This window comes from Parasteatoda tepidariorum, chromosome 4, assembly GCF_982258835.1.
Source record: "Parasteatoda tepidariorum strain Cologne lab strain chromosome 4, Ptep-v5.0, whole genome shotgun sequence".
Lineage (NCBI taxonomy): Eukaryota > Metazoa > Arthropoda > Arachnida > Araneae > Theridiidae > Parasteatoda > Parasteatoda tepidariorum.
The window spans coordinates 4523869-4539327 of record NC_141758.1 but is presented as its reverse complement, the minus strand read 5'-3'; the positions used below and the strand labels follow the sequence as shown (position 1 = coordinate 4539327).

General features: G+C 30.4%; 1 protein-coding gene across 4 annotated transcripts in view; it reads left to right on the top strand.

Moving 5' to 3' along the window:
• The window catches only part of LOC107446766 (putative inorganic phosphate cotransporter), a 52352-nt gene that overhangs the window by 26681 nt on the left and 10212 nt on the right, over window positions 1–15459 (top strand). For all 4 annotated transcript variants that reach the window (XM_021145281.4, XM_043048140.3, XM_016061522.4 and 1 more), the window contains 2 exons: window positions 8943–9176; window positions 12522–12705. In XM_021145281.4, the coding sequence (XP_021000940.2) occupies window positions 8943–9176; window positions 12522–12705 (418 nt within the window). The remainder of the gene's footprint in view (window positions 1–8942; window positions 9177–12521; window positions 12706–15459) is intronic.

Here is a 15459-nt window from a genome sequence, read left to right as displayed (position 1 = left end):
TATTTGTTTTGATAGTTATGATATGAGGCGTCGGAGGTGAAATGTGCAGCTATTGGTCTGTAGTTTTTATCTTTGATATAATTTTCAAATTTAAAGATTTCATTAAAATTTGCTGTTTTACATTCTATGGCTTTATCGAAAAAATCTGCGTTTAGCTTGTATATATGCTGTGATAGAGTTGGTATTTTGAGGTCCGGATGATATATATATGAAAAAGTGGTGAATTACATAAGCCTACGAATTGTTTAGAAATAGTGGTGCATAAAAATCTACTAAATTGAATTTATTAAACCAAGAATCACAATTAATAAACTACAACTTGAAAATATTTATTCGCTGTCCAGAGCAAGTTGGCATCTCTGTGTTTATAAGTAAAACTATTTTTGTGTGTTCTATATTGCATTAATTTCCTCAAACCATTTTAGTAACGATAATGATATAAAAAATTAAGAATTTACTCGAATTATGTGTTTCTAATAATCTTGGATTCGCCGGTCATCGGTGACCCTCGTAGAGCTATGAACTAACTCAGTGCTGGTCACCGGTGACCCCCATGGCATTCATCGTGTTAAAGAGTGGTACAATTAAAAAGTAAATCTTTCAGAAATTTCAGTGTGTTTGCTGACATTTAAAAGTTCTACCACCAAAATATTTGTTTTTCAGTGAAGTTTAATCTGAACTTTTGAATCATTTAAATGTAGTGACTTAAGAAATAACTATAAATCAAATTTGCAAAAAAAAACTTATGTTTTGGCGAATGAAATTAATTAAACTTTTATTGTTCTGTCGACAAATAAATCGCTAAAGAGATAGTTTAGTTACCAATTTCATTTTCTTGTGGTAGTGAAAACACAATAATTTATTTTTTTGAAATCGTCAAAACGCGAGTGTTAGGTCTTAAATATTTGTATTAAATGTTAAGATAAAGTGACAAGTGTTACTGAAATGTTTAAGGTATCTGAGTAGTTTCGACAACTGTTTTTAGAAATATTAATATAAAATTTAAAAACAAATCCAATTTATTTGCTTATGAAATTAATAACCTATGAAAATTCTGAACTTATGAACATTCATCATAATAACTTATGAAACTAGCATAAAAATTATTATTATAATTATTTTATATTTATATGGCCATTTTTAAATAAAAAAAAGAGGCATTTTTTGCATAAACGCAGTAAAATAAATATTAAATCCCAAAATAAAAAAGTCTTTTAGGATTTTATTAAGAAGGCTATCAACTATGTTTTGAACTATCATCTTAAAAGCAAGTTCATATACTATTCCTGAGTTAGGTGTCAGTGTTGTTTCAAAAGCAAAATTTAACAATTTCTGCACTTGTCTTTGAGGAAAAAACAACGCATGAAAAATGACATTTTACCTTTTTTCTCTTAGTCTGTAGTTCAAAACATGTGCGCTATGATCATAAACACTCTTGAAAAAACGTAGACAATTACTTCAAAAACAAAATAATGAGATATCGTGTTTAAAATGCTGTGAAATATATCTGATTTTGAGATAAACGCAATTAAAGACATAAAATCATTAGCTTATCCACTGTTGTTATCACCTTGCACAAAAACTGCTATGATTTTGTAAATAATTGGAGAACTAACAAAAGTAAAGTATTTTTAGAAAGGTAAGAGAACAGGAATTCTAAATTAATAATGAACTCTATTTCACGAATTTTGCTCAAAATAATATTTTTGAACTAGTCACGAACCTTAAATTAAGGTAAAGAAAGTCTGAATCAAATTTATTAGTATCATATTTATTAATCTTAAAATGTAAATTATAAAGTAAAACCAGTATTAACAGGAAAAGAATTTATTAATTTTTATGCCTAAGAGGGCAAAAACATTATAAGAAAAAAATTCACATATAATATTGCATAACATATAATTTATCATGATTTCTTAAAAATAAAATAAAATATTTTCTTTTTGTCCAAAACAATAAGCCATTTCAGAAGAAACATTCTTTGTCACTTTTTACAATTTATTTGAAATTTTGACTTCTAATAAATATGTTGCAAATAAGATTTCACATCTTTCGTACAACAATCGAAAATAAAAAAATATCCCCTCATATTTTAAAAACAAATTCTGATGTTTCATGGCATGGATTTAAAACAAATTATATAATAAATCAATCGTGAAATTCATAAAGCGCATAAAGATCAAACAATAGTTTTTTTATGAATGTCAAAGAAAAATGTCCAAGTTAACTTATTTCAAAGCGTTTAGATATTTTTAAGACGGACTTTTAAATCAAAAATGATGTTAAGTGAATGTTTATGTAATCAGCAATAACTTTCACTCACGATATTTATCGATGTCAAACTTTATTGGAATCGATAAAAAACTTTTTGATGAATCAATCTTGTGGTGATAAAAACAAAAGTATACGAAATATACAATATTTTGAAAGAATTTTTGAAATTTCGTTGAATATATTAATTTTTAATTGTTCAGTCCTTTATTAATACACACATTTAAGCATCTCATGTTATCATCGAAATGTTAATAAATTACAATCTTAATTATCATTCAATTTTTTAATAAGCGCTTTCGTTAATTTGTAAAAATACTAGGCAGTTTAGTACTTTACAAACTTTCCAGTTTTAAATATTATTTATTTTCATCAAGTTGCCTGTACATTGATAGGAGTCGCGGTGGCTCAGGAGATAGAGCACTCGCCTCCCAATGAAGCGCCCCTGGTTCGAATCCCAGCTATGGCAGGTTCATACGAATTCCTCTCCTGGCTCGCATCTCCCACAATGCTGACGTTAAGTATCCTTAGTTGGGTTAGAGTCCTCTTACAGTCAGCCCTACCGTGGAAGGGTTTCGTGGGTTTCTTCTGAACGCAAATGTGGGTTAGTTCCATCAAAAATACATTTGATCCAAGAATTCCCTTGTCTTCTGGATCCGGTAATCGCAAACTCAAAATTGGGTCGGCTGTTGAACGACGGTTATAAAATATATATTGAGAGTGGTACAAGCGGTAAGTGAAAAAAAAATTAAATAAATAAAAATTCCATCCACTTTGTTTTGGACTAACAAAGTATTTAATTTTTAGCCCGTTTGGAGTTATAGGACAAAAAATATTACATAAATTGCTTACATGTCCGTGGCAATAATATTATTTTTTAGCGTTTAAATATACATAGCTGCCACCTTTTCCGGTTTTCCCAGATATTTTTTTTTTCATATATAAAGTGGTAGCGATACTGATGTTACTCTATTAAACTTTTTTAATATAATGATAATTATAAAGGACTTTGAACAACTACTACATATAAATAGTTACATCAAATATATAACAGCGTAGTAATGTTACGACAGTGAATTTCAAACTGGTCAAAATATAAGTATATTTTTGAGTAAGATTGTTTTTCAGTAGTTGCTTTACTACCACTTGGAAAATCCATTTAGAAAAGACTGAAAGTTGGCAGGTATGAAAAGTATGTGATTATTATATTAAGAGTTAAACTATATACTTGCTCAATTGTAACTTCATTACCACTATAAGTATCGTAGACATTAAGTGAAACTGCAAATAGATATGCCATTTATAATCAATAATACGACTAATTTCTTCTTTTTTCTATCATTAATAAAAATTTAACAAATAATTTGGACTTGTTTGATTTTATAACAATACATTCAATTAACTGAAAAATTATTAGTATTTATTGCGATAATACAACTAGTTTTACCGCCTTTAGTTTCAGTTTCCACTTGAATATGATATCATTATGTTGAAAGGACCTATTATACTAATTGTTGACGTATAAACATGAGTTATCGATAATGCGTCAAAATTGTTTCAAAAAATGGAAATATTTCTTAAGAATTATACAATTTCTAAACAATCGATTTGAGATAGCTTTGTTTTGTTTAGGAGAATGTGTAAAAGATATCAAAAAGTGAAACTGCTTTGATTTCGTGTTATAAGATTGTATAGATATCTCTTCTTGATAACGTTGTTGAGAAATATTGATAGATTATTTGACTCTTGCATTATTCGGAGATTGTAATATTTCTCCGAATGAAAAAAACCCATCATATTTGCAATTTTGAGACGATTAGAATATAAAAATGACGTGTTCGGAAGTATTAGTAATAAATATTATCAGAATTTTAGAGTAACAAAAAGTAAGAAAACAAAGAGAAGGCTTCCTCCCTTGCTTGCTGACGATATACAATCTCATTTAAAACTCTTGCTAAGGCTTTTCAAGTCCTTTTTTTGCATAAAACTTGATTATTTCATGCGCAAATGAATAAATATATAATAAGATAAATAAATAAATAAATAAAAGAAGTAAATAAACAAAATAAACAATTAAATAAAATAAATAAATAAATAAAATAAATAAATAAATTAAATAAATAAATTAAATAAATAAATAAATAAATAAATAAATAAATAAATAAATAAATAAATAAATAAAATAAATAAAATAAATAATTACGTGAGAGCGATGTGACGCAGCAACATTGTCATGTTTTATCATTTTCACGTCTTCTTCCTTTTTTTTCACAAGGAATCTAAATGTATATAATACGGGCTGTTATATTCTGTGCATAACTAATTTAACTATTGTTTTTTATGCCAATACCAGCAAGCATACTTGGTAAATAAAGCGAATTTGTAAGACAGAGCCTCATGGAATACAACTTCAGCCTCATACACGTTACAGCCCGTTTTACCGGAAGACCCAGTCACACTCCTTTCATTCATCCACATATTGCAATTTTGATCTGAACCAGAGAACGATCAATCTCCGATTCCCTATCCCCAGAGGTACTGGTTTGTTATGGGAACTTGAGGGACTCAGTGACCCCGACTAATTTAACTTTCACCAGTCCCCATTTAATGCACAGGAACTCTTCGGCCGGAGGGATTCAAACTCGCGTTCTCCCAGACACGAGCTCAAAGTCCTACCAACCAGGCTATCTTGGTCCATTTTAACCAGAACACCAAGTTACTGAATGGGTACTAAAATAATTTTTCATAATTATCATTTCTCTTTTCTCATGGGAGGGTGGTGTTTTCTAAGATATTCAATATGTTTTCATTATTTCTGCCCTAATCAATATTGTAATTTGCACCCCAAAACATATTGAGTTATAAATAAACTAATTTTTTTCCCCTCTCGTTAAATAATATATTTTTAACTACGAAAGCATAGTTAGAATGGTTCGGTCAATCTTTTGTTTCATGCGTTTTGAAAATGCAACTTTAATAAATTTTTATTTTTCCCGATACATCCTCAACAAATTGCTTCAACATTTTTTAATTGCATAATCCATAGATTTATAATTGCGTTATTCATAATCTATAGATTTATAATTGAGTAATCCGAAATCCATAGATTTATAATTCCGTTATTCATAAATTAAAGACTTGTGATTGCGTAATCTATAATCCATAGATTTATAATTCCGTTATTCATAAATTAGAGATTTGGGATTGCGTAATCCAAAATCCACAGATTTATAATTCCGTTATTCATAAATTAAAGATTTGTGATTGCGTAATCTATAATCCATAGATTTATAATTCCGTTATTCATAAATTAAAGACTTGTGATTGCGTAATCTATAATCCATAGATTTATAATTCCGTTATTCATAAATTAAAGACTTGTGATTGCGTAATCTATAATCCACGGATTTATAATTCCGTTATTCATAAATTAAAGATTTGTGATTGCGTAATCCAAAATCCATAGATTTATAATTCCGTTATTCATAAATTAAAGATTTGGGATTGCGTAATCCAAAATCCACAGATTTATAATTCCGTTATTCATAAATTAAAGATTTGTGATTGCGTAATCCAAAATTCATAGATTTATAATTCCGTTATTCATAAATTAAAGATTTGTGATTGCGTAATCCAAAATCCATAGATTTATAATTCCGTTATTCATAAATTAAAGATTTGTGATTGCGTAATCCAAAATCCACAGATTTATAATTCCGTTATTCATAAATTAAAGACTTGTGATTGCGTAATCTGTAATCCATAGATTTATAATTCCGTTATTCATAAATTAAAGATTTGTGATTGCGTAATCCAAAATCCATAGATTTATAATTCCGTTCTTCATAAATTAAAGATTTGTGATTGCGTAATCCATAATCCATAGATTTATAATTATGTAATCCATAATCCACAGATGCCTCGTGTATTTGAAATGGTAAACGAAGAAAAATTATGGATAAAATTTTTTTAGGGGAGTCCAAATTTTTGTGTTGACACATATGACTGTTGTTTTCAAATTTTTTATGTGAGGTTATATTGCAAACCACTTGTTAAAAATAATACAGAAATTTTCATATATCACCACTTAATTTCAGTAATGAGGATTATTAATTAACGAAGAAACCAGTTTTTAGTTTTTATGCATCTACCAACTTATAAAATTTTTTACACAAAGAGGAGCAGATGTCAGTACAATTAACGGTTTTTGTTTTTGTTGTCATCTATAGTCATTATTGCACATGTATGAGGTCATTTTTAGAGCAACTCTTTCCTAAATTTCTCTAAAAAAAACATAAAATAAACATATTGCAAAAAACATTTACGTCATATATTAAAAGTGAAAAAACTGCATAATATTGTGAATTTCCGTCATAAGATTTTTCGAAGATTGTTTGGAACATTCCATATAAATTGCACAGAAATTAACAGAAACGCAAAAAGCAAACCTTTTTTCCCACTCATTATCGCTTTTATTAGCAAAAGAAAATCACAGATTATAGCTATCAAAAAATATTCAAGAAGTCTCATTTTTCTTCCAACCACACGGAGTGACAAGCTGAAACCCACTATTACGATTTCATTTTATTTTATAACCGTCGTTGCAAAGTGACCAGTCGCATACATGCCAACTCTTCAGGAAGATTTTATTTTCATATTTAAAGTGGTAGCAATACTCAGGTTATTCCAATTAACTTTTTGAATTATAATGATAATTATAAATGAGTTTGACCACCACTACATATAAATAATTACAATAAATATAAGACAGCATAATAATCCCTGCCCCAGCGAATTTCAACGTGATCAAAATATAAATATATTTTTGTATCAGATTGTTTTTCGTTTATTGTTTTACAGCCACTCTGAAAATCCATTCTCGGAAAGAGTGAAAGTTGGCAGGTATGCAGCCGTCATTGGGATTAGAACCCGGTTCACCTCTTTGGCAGGCGAATGCTGTATCCCCTGCCATGGGTGAAAGCCCTTATATAGCAAGACGGAAAAGAGAAAACCTGGTACTTAAAACATTTCATTCCAGCATTTTTTTTCGAAAAAAATGAAATATCTGTAACTATCAAGATTTCTTTTATAATTCTGGCATATATATAAAACTGCTTCTTTTTCAAGATAAAGTAGATATTGCTGAAAAATTTAAAAAAAGAATAAGTAAACTCCTCCCCAAAACTAGCCATAACTGAAATGGTTTTACTACCAGCTCTTTTCCGTCTCGCTTTCACCCCTGTCCCCTGAGCCACAACGGCTCCCGCTTTAATGACTGGGAGATATGATTTCTTTTTGACAGCTACGTTCCTTATTACGCAATAGTAGTCAAGAAAGCTGTCTGCAACTAGCAATATTCACCTGTTTTGAGTACAAATATTTCTTCACTTTTATTGTTATGATTAAAATTTCCATCATCATGAATGTAATTTCCATCATCATAATGAATGGAATTTCCATCATCATGCCCTCAACGAATGTAAAGAGAAATCTAGTTTCCATGACAACGGTGGCGTTAAACGTTTAACGCAACCTTGTTGCAAGTCGCATTAGAAGTTACACTTCAAAATATTTTTCCGTTTCAACTATTCTGATAAAGCTTGCTAACCATTTTAAATATTCTAGAAATTGATCCCTTCAGAACGAGAGTAGTTGGCATGCATGTTAATAAAACATTTATTTTCTGACTTCAGATATTTAGTTGAATTGAAAACAACTTTATTTTTATATAAATTGTATGGAACCATATTGTTATAGCACGAGAGTAAGAATTTGCTGCATTGCCACATACATTGAGTAATATTCTTTTCCCAACGAAATCGCAAACGACGCGTTATTTTAAATGTAATTTGACGGTGACTGCGTTTTTCTTAACCCTTTTATGAAGCTTAACCCATTGGAATCATTTGACGTTAAGACACGTCATGCATGCTTTGCCAATAAATAAAAGGTGGTGGTCAATATGTCTTGTTATTTGTCTATTTCGGAAAGAAATAATGCTTTTTTATATCATCAAATAGTATAAATGGCAATGTATTTAATGTAGGTACCAAATTAGCTAATCAACCGAAATGAATTCTGCAATTTTTAATCCGAATCTTGCCGCCAGTTTAAAATTTGGCTGTCTCCTCGTAGTTTGGCATCTATTTCTACCACCATAACTTTTGAAAAAGAATGTATTTGATTAAATGATGTTTCGTCATATTGCTTATATTAATTCACAAATTGATAACGTGCTCCGTTTTGATAAGTGGAATTTTTAGTGGTATTGAATTTAAGGTTAATTTTAGTTAGGTACTTATCATTTTAAGTAATAATTCCACCTCTACGTAAAACAAATTAAAAGTAATATGTAAAAAGCAATCTGTTATGGCATTTTAAAAGGCGTGAGAAATCTTAAACTACAAATTTATCATTCGTTGGACAGAAAGCGGAACAATTCGCATACCTGCATTAGTCTATTATATAATGCACTAATGTAATAGTATTTTGCGAGGCTTAGTGGCACTTTCCTCTAAAAATATTTGTCTGTGCGCAACGGAGGTTTAAAATCGAAAAAATAAGTAGGAATAATATACATAATTAAGAACTATTATATTTTGAGAGAAGGGTCATTGAAAAGTTCGATACTTTTGTTTTGATCTCATAGATAATATCTGATATGATTTTAGGGAGACCAATACAATTGGGATACTACAGCTCAAGGCCATATTTTGGGATCTTTCTTTTATGGCTACATTGCAACTCAACTGCCTGGCGGAATCCTTTCAGAAAAATTTGGTGCCAAGTGGCTGTTTGGTGGCGGTGTCCTGGTCACAGCTGTTCTTTCCCTCCTGACACCAGTGGCGGCAAGTTGGGGGACTGCTGCTTTCATTGTCGTCCGAGTTCTTGAAGGACTTGGAGAGGTAAGTGCATTTGTTAGGTTTTTTTCTTTCTCTATTTTACAAGCATAGGCAGTATTTAAAACTGACTAGAAAATTATCACCTTATGCAATATGTATAGGTTGAAACAAAAAAATAAGAAAAAACCTATGAGAAACTGGTTAAAGTTGAAAACTACTACTAGTCGGCAAAAACCTAAAAATAATCTAACGGGTATTTATAATCGGTTAACTCATTCCTGAATAGCGAACTTCGGTTGAAAGTTTCAGTCAGTGAAATATATTAGCCAATACACGACCTCTGACTGTACAGTTCATAGTCATAGTCATATTATTGCTCAAGGCTTTTAGGCCCCACAGGGGCCTTTTACCTTTTCATCTTGATTTGTGAAGGCATGAAGTTCATCACGAGTTTTGAAAACAGAACGAAAAATAATCATGATATAGAAAAAAGAAAATATCACTTTGAACTATTTACTGCAGATGCAACACCATTGGCAGAATCGTAGCACCAATAAGAAATCAGAGTTACGAACAGCTAGGGAAAAGACTGAAGCTCCAATCGTTTGCAGTGTTGTATCAATAAAAGATTAAAAACAGTGAAAAATTAATTGAATTTCTCTAATAAATTAGCATTGCTACTGAAAAAGTGGGCCAGGGGTCGGATATTAGATATAGTATAGTTCAAACAGAATTGATATATTTTAGCTCACTGTTGTTCATAGAATAGTGATTGATAAAATTTTAAAAGCAATTATTTTGACGTTTCTTATGGTTTGTAACTTAGGTTGAATTCGTGTTGCCAGTACTCTGCTCTGGTGCAGGTTGAAATCCGAAACCAATATGCCATTGGCTTCAATTATCATTAACCAGGTCCTTAACTTTGAGAAAAAAAACATCGATGTAAGGATTACCAGGCTAGTGTATGCTGGAAGGTGTCTATTAACCTTAGAAATTCATCAATCTTGGAAAAACTAGGAGCAGAACCCTTATGTTATCGTGTGAGAACCCTTATCGTGTTTTTCTGTGTTGTACCACTAATCTTAGGATTTTGTTTTCACTTATTAAGGAACTGCATCATCCATACTCTGATTCGTTCAAATTCATTCACGATTCATTAATTCTCTTCCTTGTTTCTTCCTTTATCCTTTCTGAATTTTCTTCTATACGACAATTTTTTGATTTTGGTGATGCCTCTTTAGTTAATTCAGAGATGCCAACTTCCTCCGCTTTGTAAAATAGTATTTTCTAGTGGTAGCGAAATTTAAGTTACTTTTATTTTAGTATTTTTCATTTTAAGTAATGTTTTCACCACTAAATATCAAAAATTATAAGAATGATATTAAATACAACGTTAAAGTGTCAATCTACTGGTTACTATAGTAAATAGTAGGCGTAACTATCTTTCTTTAACGAATTTTACTATATAATTTGCTGCCACTTTATAAAAACTATTCCAAAAAGCGGAGCAGTTGGCATCCCTGTTAATTACATGAACAAAAAAGAAAAGAAGAAGAAAAACACGAGCATTCGAGAGAAAAATGACCAAAAAGCTTCATTGCAATGCTTTTGACTAAAAGTTAATGATTCTTAAACTAATTCTCAGGTATTAGATTTTTTATTATCAGAAACTTTTTCAAAATGAAAGTGAAATGTTTTGAATATCACTGATCAAATAGTAAGTGCTTATTCTTGAGTGTTTATTTATTTATATCAGTATTTTTAATGTTAATTTTATTGCATGATACCGAAAATTCAGATAAAGCTTAAAATAAGCCTTGTTCTGTTTTAAAATACGAAAATCTAACCTTACACTGAATTCTGATATCATTACTTTGCCACTGAAACAAACAATTTGCGTCTTATCATTTACGGATTGATAACTTAAAAAAATTCTAGATTTGTCTAAATCAGGCAATAAACGAAAATAAAACCTTTTTTGATCTTTTTTTATGTCACTTAAATCACTGTCTGTGCTGATAGGCGTTGGATATAAAAATTCTTCTCTTGCTTTAATGATTTGTTTTTCATTCTTTATCGAGCCTTTGGAAAAAAAGAGGACACAATAACTTCACGACAATAACTCCATGGCGCTCTCTTTTTCTGAAAAGTCAAAGAATATTTTAAATAATTTTGAGCAGAAATTATATTGATTTCCAGAACGACCTCATGGGTAAATGTTTAACAAATAGTTGAAGGTAACGAATTTGACATTTTTGTTAACTTATTTATTTGTACAGCGCGCAAAATAAAAAACGGTGCACACTGAATAACCGTTGACCTAGTGATCGGATCCCTAATTTAATGATTTATACCTGCCAACTCTTCCGGATTTTCCGGAAGATTTTATTTTCATATTTAAAGTGGTAGCAATACTCAGGTTATTCCAATTAACTTTTTGAATTATAATGATAATTATAAATGAGTTTGACCACCACTACATATAAATGATTACAATAAATATATCAAAGCATAATAATCCTTTCGCAGGCGAATTTCAACGGGATCAAAATATAAATATCTTTTTGACCCAGATTGTTTTTCGTTTATTGCTTTACAACCACTCTGAAAATCCATTCTTGGAAAGAGTGAAAGTTGGCAGGTATGGTTTAAAGGAGTGACTTTCAAGCATTTTCGAGTGGTAGTTTATTAATTGTGTTTCTTGGTGTAATAAATTCAATTAAGTAGATTTTTATCCACCACTATTTCTAAATAATTCGTAGACTGATATAATTCATCCCTCTGTTATAGTTATGTCATGTTAAAGCAAAACCTTTCGAAAAGCACGCTAAATTAGTCAAATGCTTGTTAATTATAGTTTGTCGTTATTGATCGTTTTTTGAATTATACTGACGTGTCCGGAGCAGTTGGCATTTTTGAAAAAGTGAAATTAGGTTCAAACGTTCGACCGTTCTCCTGGCCAAACAACTGGGACAACATTCACCACAAATTGCGATTTCCCCCCAATATTTTTAGGGTCAGAAAAAAGTTATGTTTGTTCAGAGAAAGTAAGTTTTTCTGCCTGATTTTGAAACTTAAAATCCCATTGCTTATCTTCCAGTTTTCGAAGAACGTGCGCTTGATCTTAGCTGGTGTGGAAAAAATCCTGGTAGTTTAACCGAATTAGAGGAAAATAATCCGTTAATATTTTTCTCACAGTTAACAGTTTGAATTCCATCTTTTTTAATGATAATCTGACAGTTTTAGTTGAATAGGATAAAATAACAATTAAATATATAGTTATTTAATCTAACACCGAGAAACTTTTAATAGCACACACGCCTGTTTCTTTTTTATTTATTCTTATTTTGTATAAATGCTGTTGATAATCATTGAACTTACGTAGTCTATAAAGTATGAAAATTTTAGGGTGTGACATTTCCAGCCATCAATTTCGCCATCAGCACTTGGGCACCAAAGATAGAGAGGAGCAGACTCTCCACATTAATATTTACCGGAAACCAATTTGGAAATGTCGTCTCCATGTCCATTTCTGGTGTTCTCTGCAGCACAGATTTTCTGGGTGGATGGCCTTCATGCTTCTATGTTTTTGGTGAGTACTCTGTTTGATATTTGTAAAAGAAAACAAAAACATTTCCTAAAGTGTAAAACATTTATAGAATATTACATTCAGCTTACATATTTTTAATACTGAATTAAAGGTATCGTCTTTCATTTAAAAAAAGTTGAAGCATATTTCACTGCATTAAGTTTTACCAAGCATCTGTTCTCTATATATTATCTATTCTATAAATTATATGCATATATTCCATTCTATGCATATACTCTATATCTGGGGTTTCCAACTGGCGGCCCGGGGGCCGCATCCGGCCCTCGAAGCCTTGTTTTGTGGCCCGCGAGCTAAACTATATTAGTTGTCATTTTTTTGCGGGCAATTTTCGTAAATACTTTAAAATACTTTTTTCGTTAATAAAAACCTAATTTCTTCGTTTCTGTGAAATTTTATACCAGCGGTGCAAAAAAAATATTTTTCTCTGGTTTTGCACAAAGGAAAATATTTATTCAAATGCAAAATAATCGGGTATGTAGCTCTATTTTATTTAATTTTTTTTTATTTTGTGAAGATAATTTAGCATGTGCGTATCAAAAATTTTCTCGAAGAAATTATCCGATTTAACTTTTTGAAACCACTCACTCATTTTGGACGAAAACATTGACACACACATTTGTTAATTTTAAATTTAAATATCTATTCTCTGGTGGTTGTAGCAGACAAATCTCAATTTTCTCATAGAATATTTTGTGTGCTACTATGTAAGTTTTAATACCATCCTTTTTAAAGTTTTATATCTTTACAATTAGATATCTGTTGCACATTATTTGTTTAATATATGGGTGCACATTAAAGTTATTGTAGCCCGATTTTTTTTTATTTATTTAATATTTTTAAAAATATTGTTAATAACAATTAAATATTTTTAATAATCAACAACTTATTTTAATTTGTAATTCAATACTTTTGTTTTGTACAACTTATTAAAAATCTGATAGTAATATTTAATGTTCTTTCAAACATAAAAAAGTCCTTCATAAAATTTTGATAAAGTTGTGGCCCGCCATTTGATTTGTGTTTTGAATTGTGGCCCGCGGCTTCATGTAAGTTCGAAACCCCTGCTCTATATACTACATCTAATTTATTTATTCTGTATTCTAGTTAGAATATTGCATATATTCAGTTCTGTGTATCTGTTCTATTCTATTATCCATTCTATATACTACATCTATTCTTTATATTCTATATATATTATCTATTCTACATATTCTCTATTCTACATATTATTTATTCTATATATTATCTATTCCACATATTATTTATTCTATATATTATCTATTCTACATATTATCTATTCTACATATTATTTATTCTATATATATGTATATATTTTGTGAAACATTTTGTCTCTTGGTTCGTTTTTAAAGACTCCTCAATAAGGATGACCAAGGATTATTTCAATTATAGCTTATTTATTATTAAATTCTTGATTATAGAATTATTTACAGAAAGGTTACAAATAGATACATGAGCTGTTGAGTATAATGTTTTTGGAGCGCAACTGCTCCCTTTCTTTTTCGTTCATACTAAACCTATCATCGTTCAATTACAACTCTACTCTTCGGCGTTCAAAACAAATCTGATCTCTAAAAAAATCCTCTTTCCCATAAGAAACAGTCCTTTGCTCCACCCCCAATGTAGGGGACGACACCTCCAGTGTCCTTCACCCTCTGACCCTCAGGTCAAGGGGTCAATCAAATGCGTGGGAGAGGAATCAGGATCCTGACATATTTTATCGTAAGAATCTATTTTGTGTACTACATATATTCTGTATATTCTATTCCATATATTGGCAAATATCAAGGTAAAAGTAACATATATTGATATCTCAAGGATGCGTGATTTCCCTTCTTTCAACACTTAACCCTTGTTCGTTACCATTTGGCATATTTTACACACGGGAGTACTTTTGAGTAAAAGTTTAGGGTGGAAAAGTAAGGTTTGCCGAAACCCTGAAGGTAAAAGTGTGGAGATAGGGGAAATCGTGTGATCTTCAGACGCTTATTCTATTTACGAAAAGTATAATTGGGGATCTTGGTCCAGATAATAAATTTGTAAGAAAAGAATGAAATAAAATGTTAAAATTAAGTATATGTAGTTTTTGCACTATAATAATTTCCGCTTAAAAAATGAAGTTAAATTTATGCGCTTCTTACGTTAGTCGAAACAGATATGTTGCTTACTGTCAAAAATATTGATATGTTGTTTGCTTCTGCGTTTTGGAAAGCCCTTAAATGTATTTTTTTTTTAACAAAACGGCATTATATAGATATTTGAAAGAAAGAAATATAAACAGGGTTTTCCAAAATTTGATTGGCATATTCAGGGGTTGATAAAATGCATCAAAAGCATGAAAACTAATTCCCGAATACAGAGTATAGAGTCGCAAACTTGTTTACGAAAAATATATACAGGTTTTAACTTTGCAAACATTAACAAAAGGTACAACAAACGGGCTAACTATTAAAAGATTTAATTGATTAATTCTTACATTTTTTAGAATGACTTCTGCTGACGTCATTGCACTCTTAACAAAGACATAAAATGATTTTCAGAAACAGGTTCCTAGTGTGCTTTTGATCTCCGTTCAGCAATGAGAATCCGAGAAATGAGGTCTTTTCATTGGTCGACAGGCGTCGCTTAAAAAAGTGAGCCCGTAGGAAAAAATCAACCTGATTCATCAAACTTTCCCTGCGGGTTCAATACACTTGCTGCCCTGTAACTCACACACTT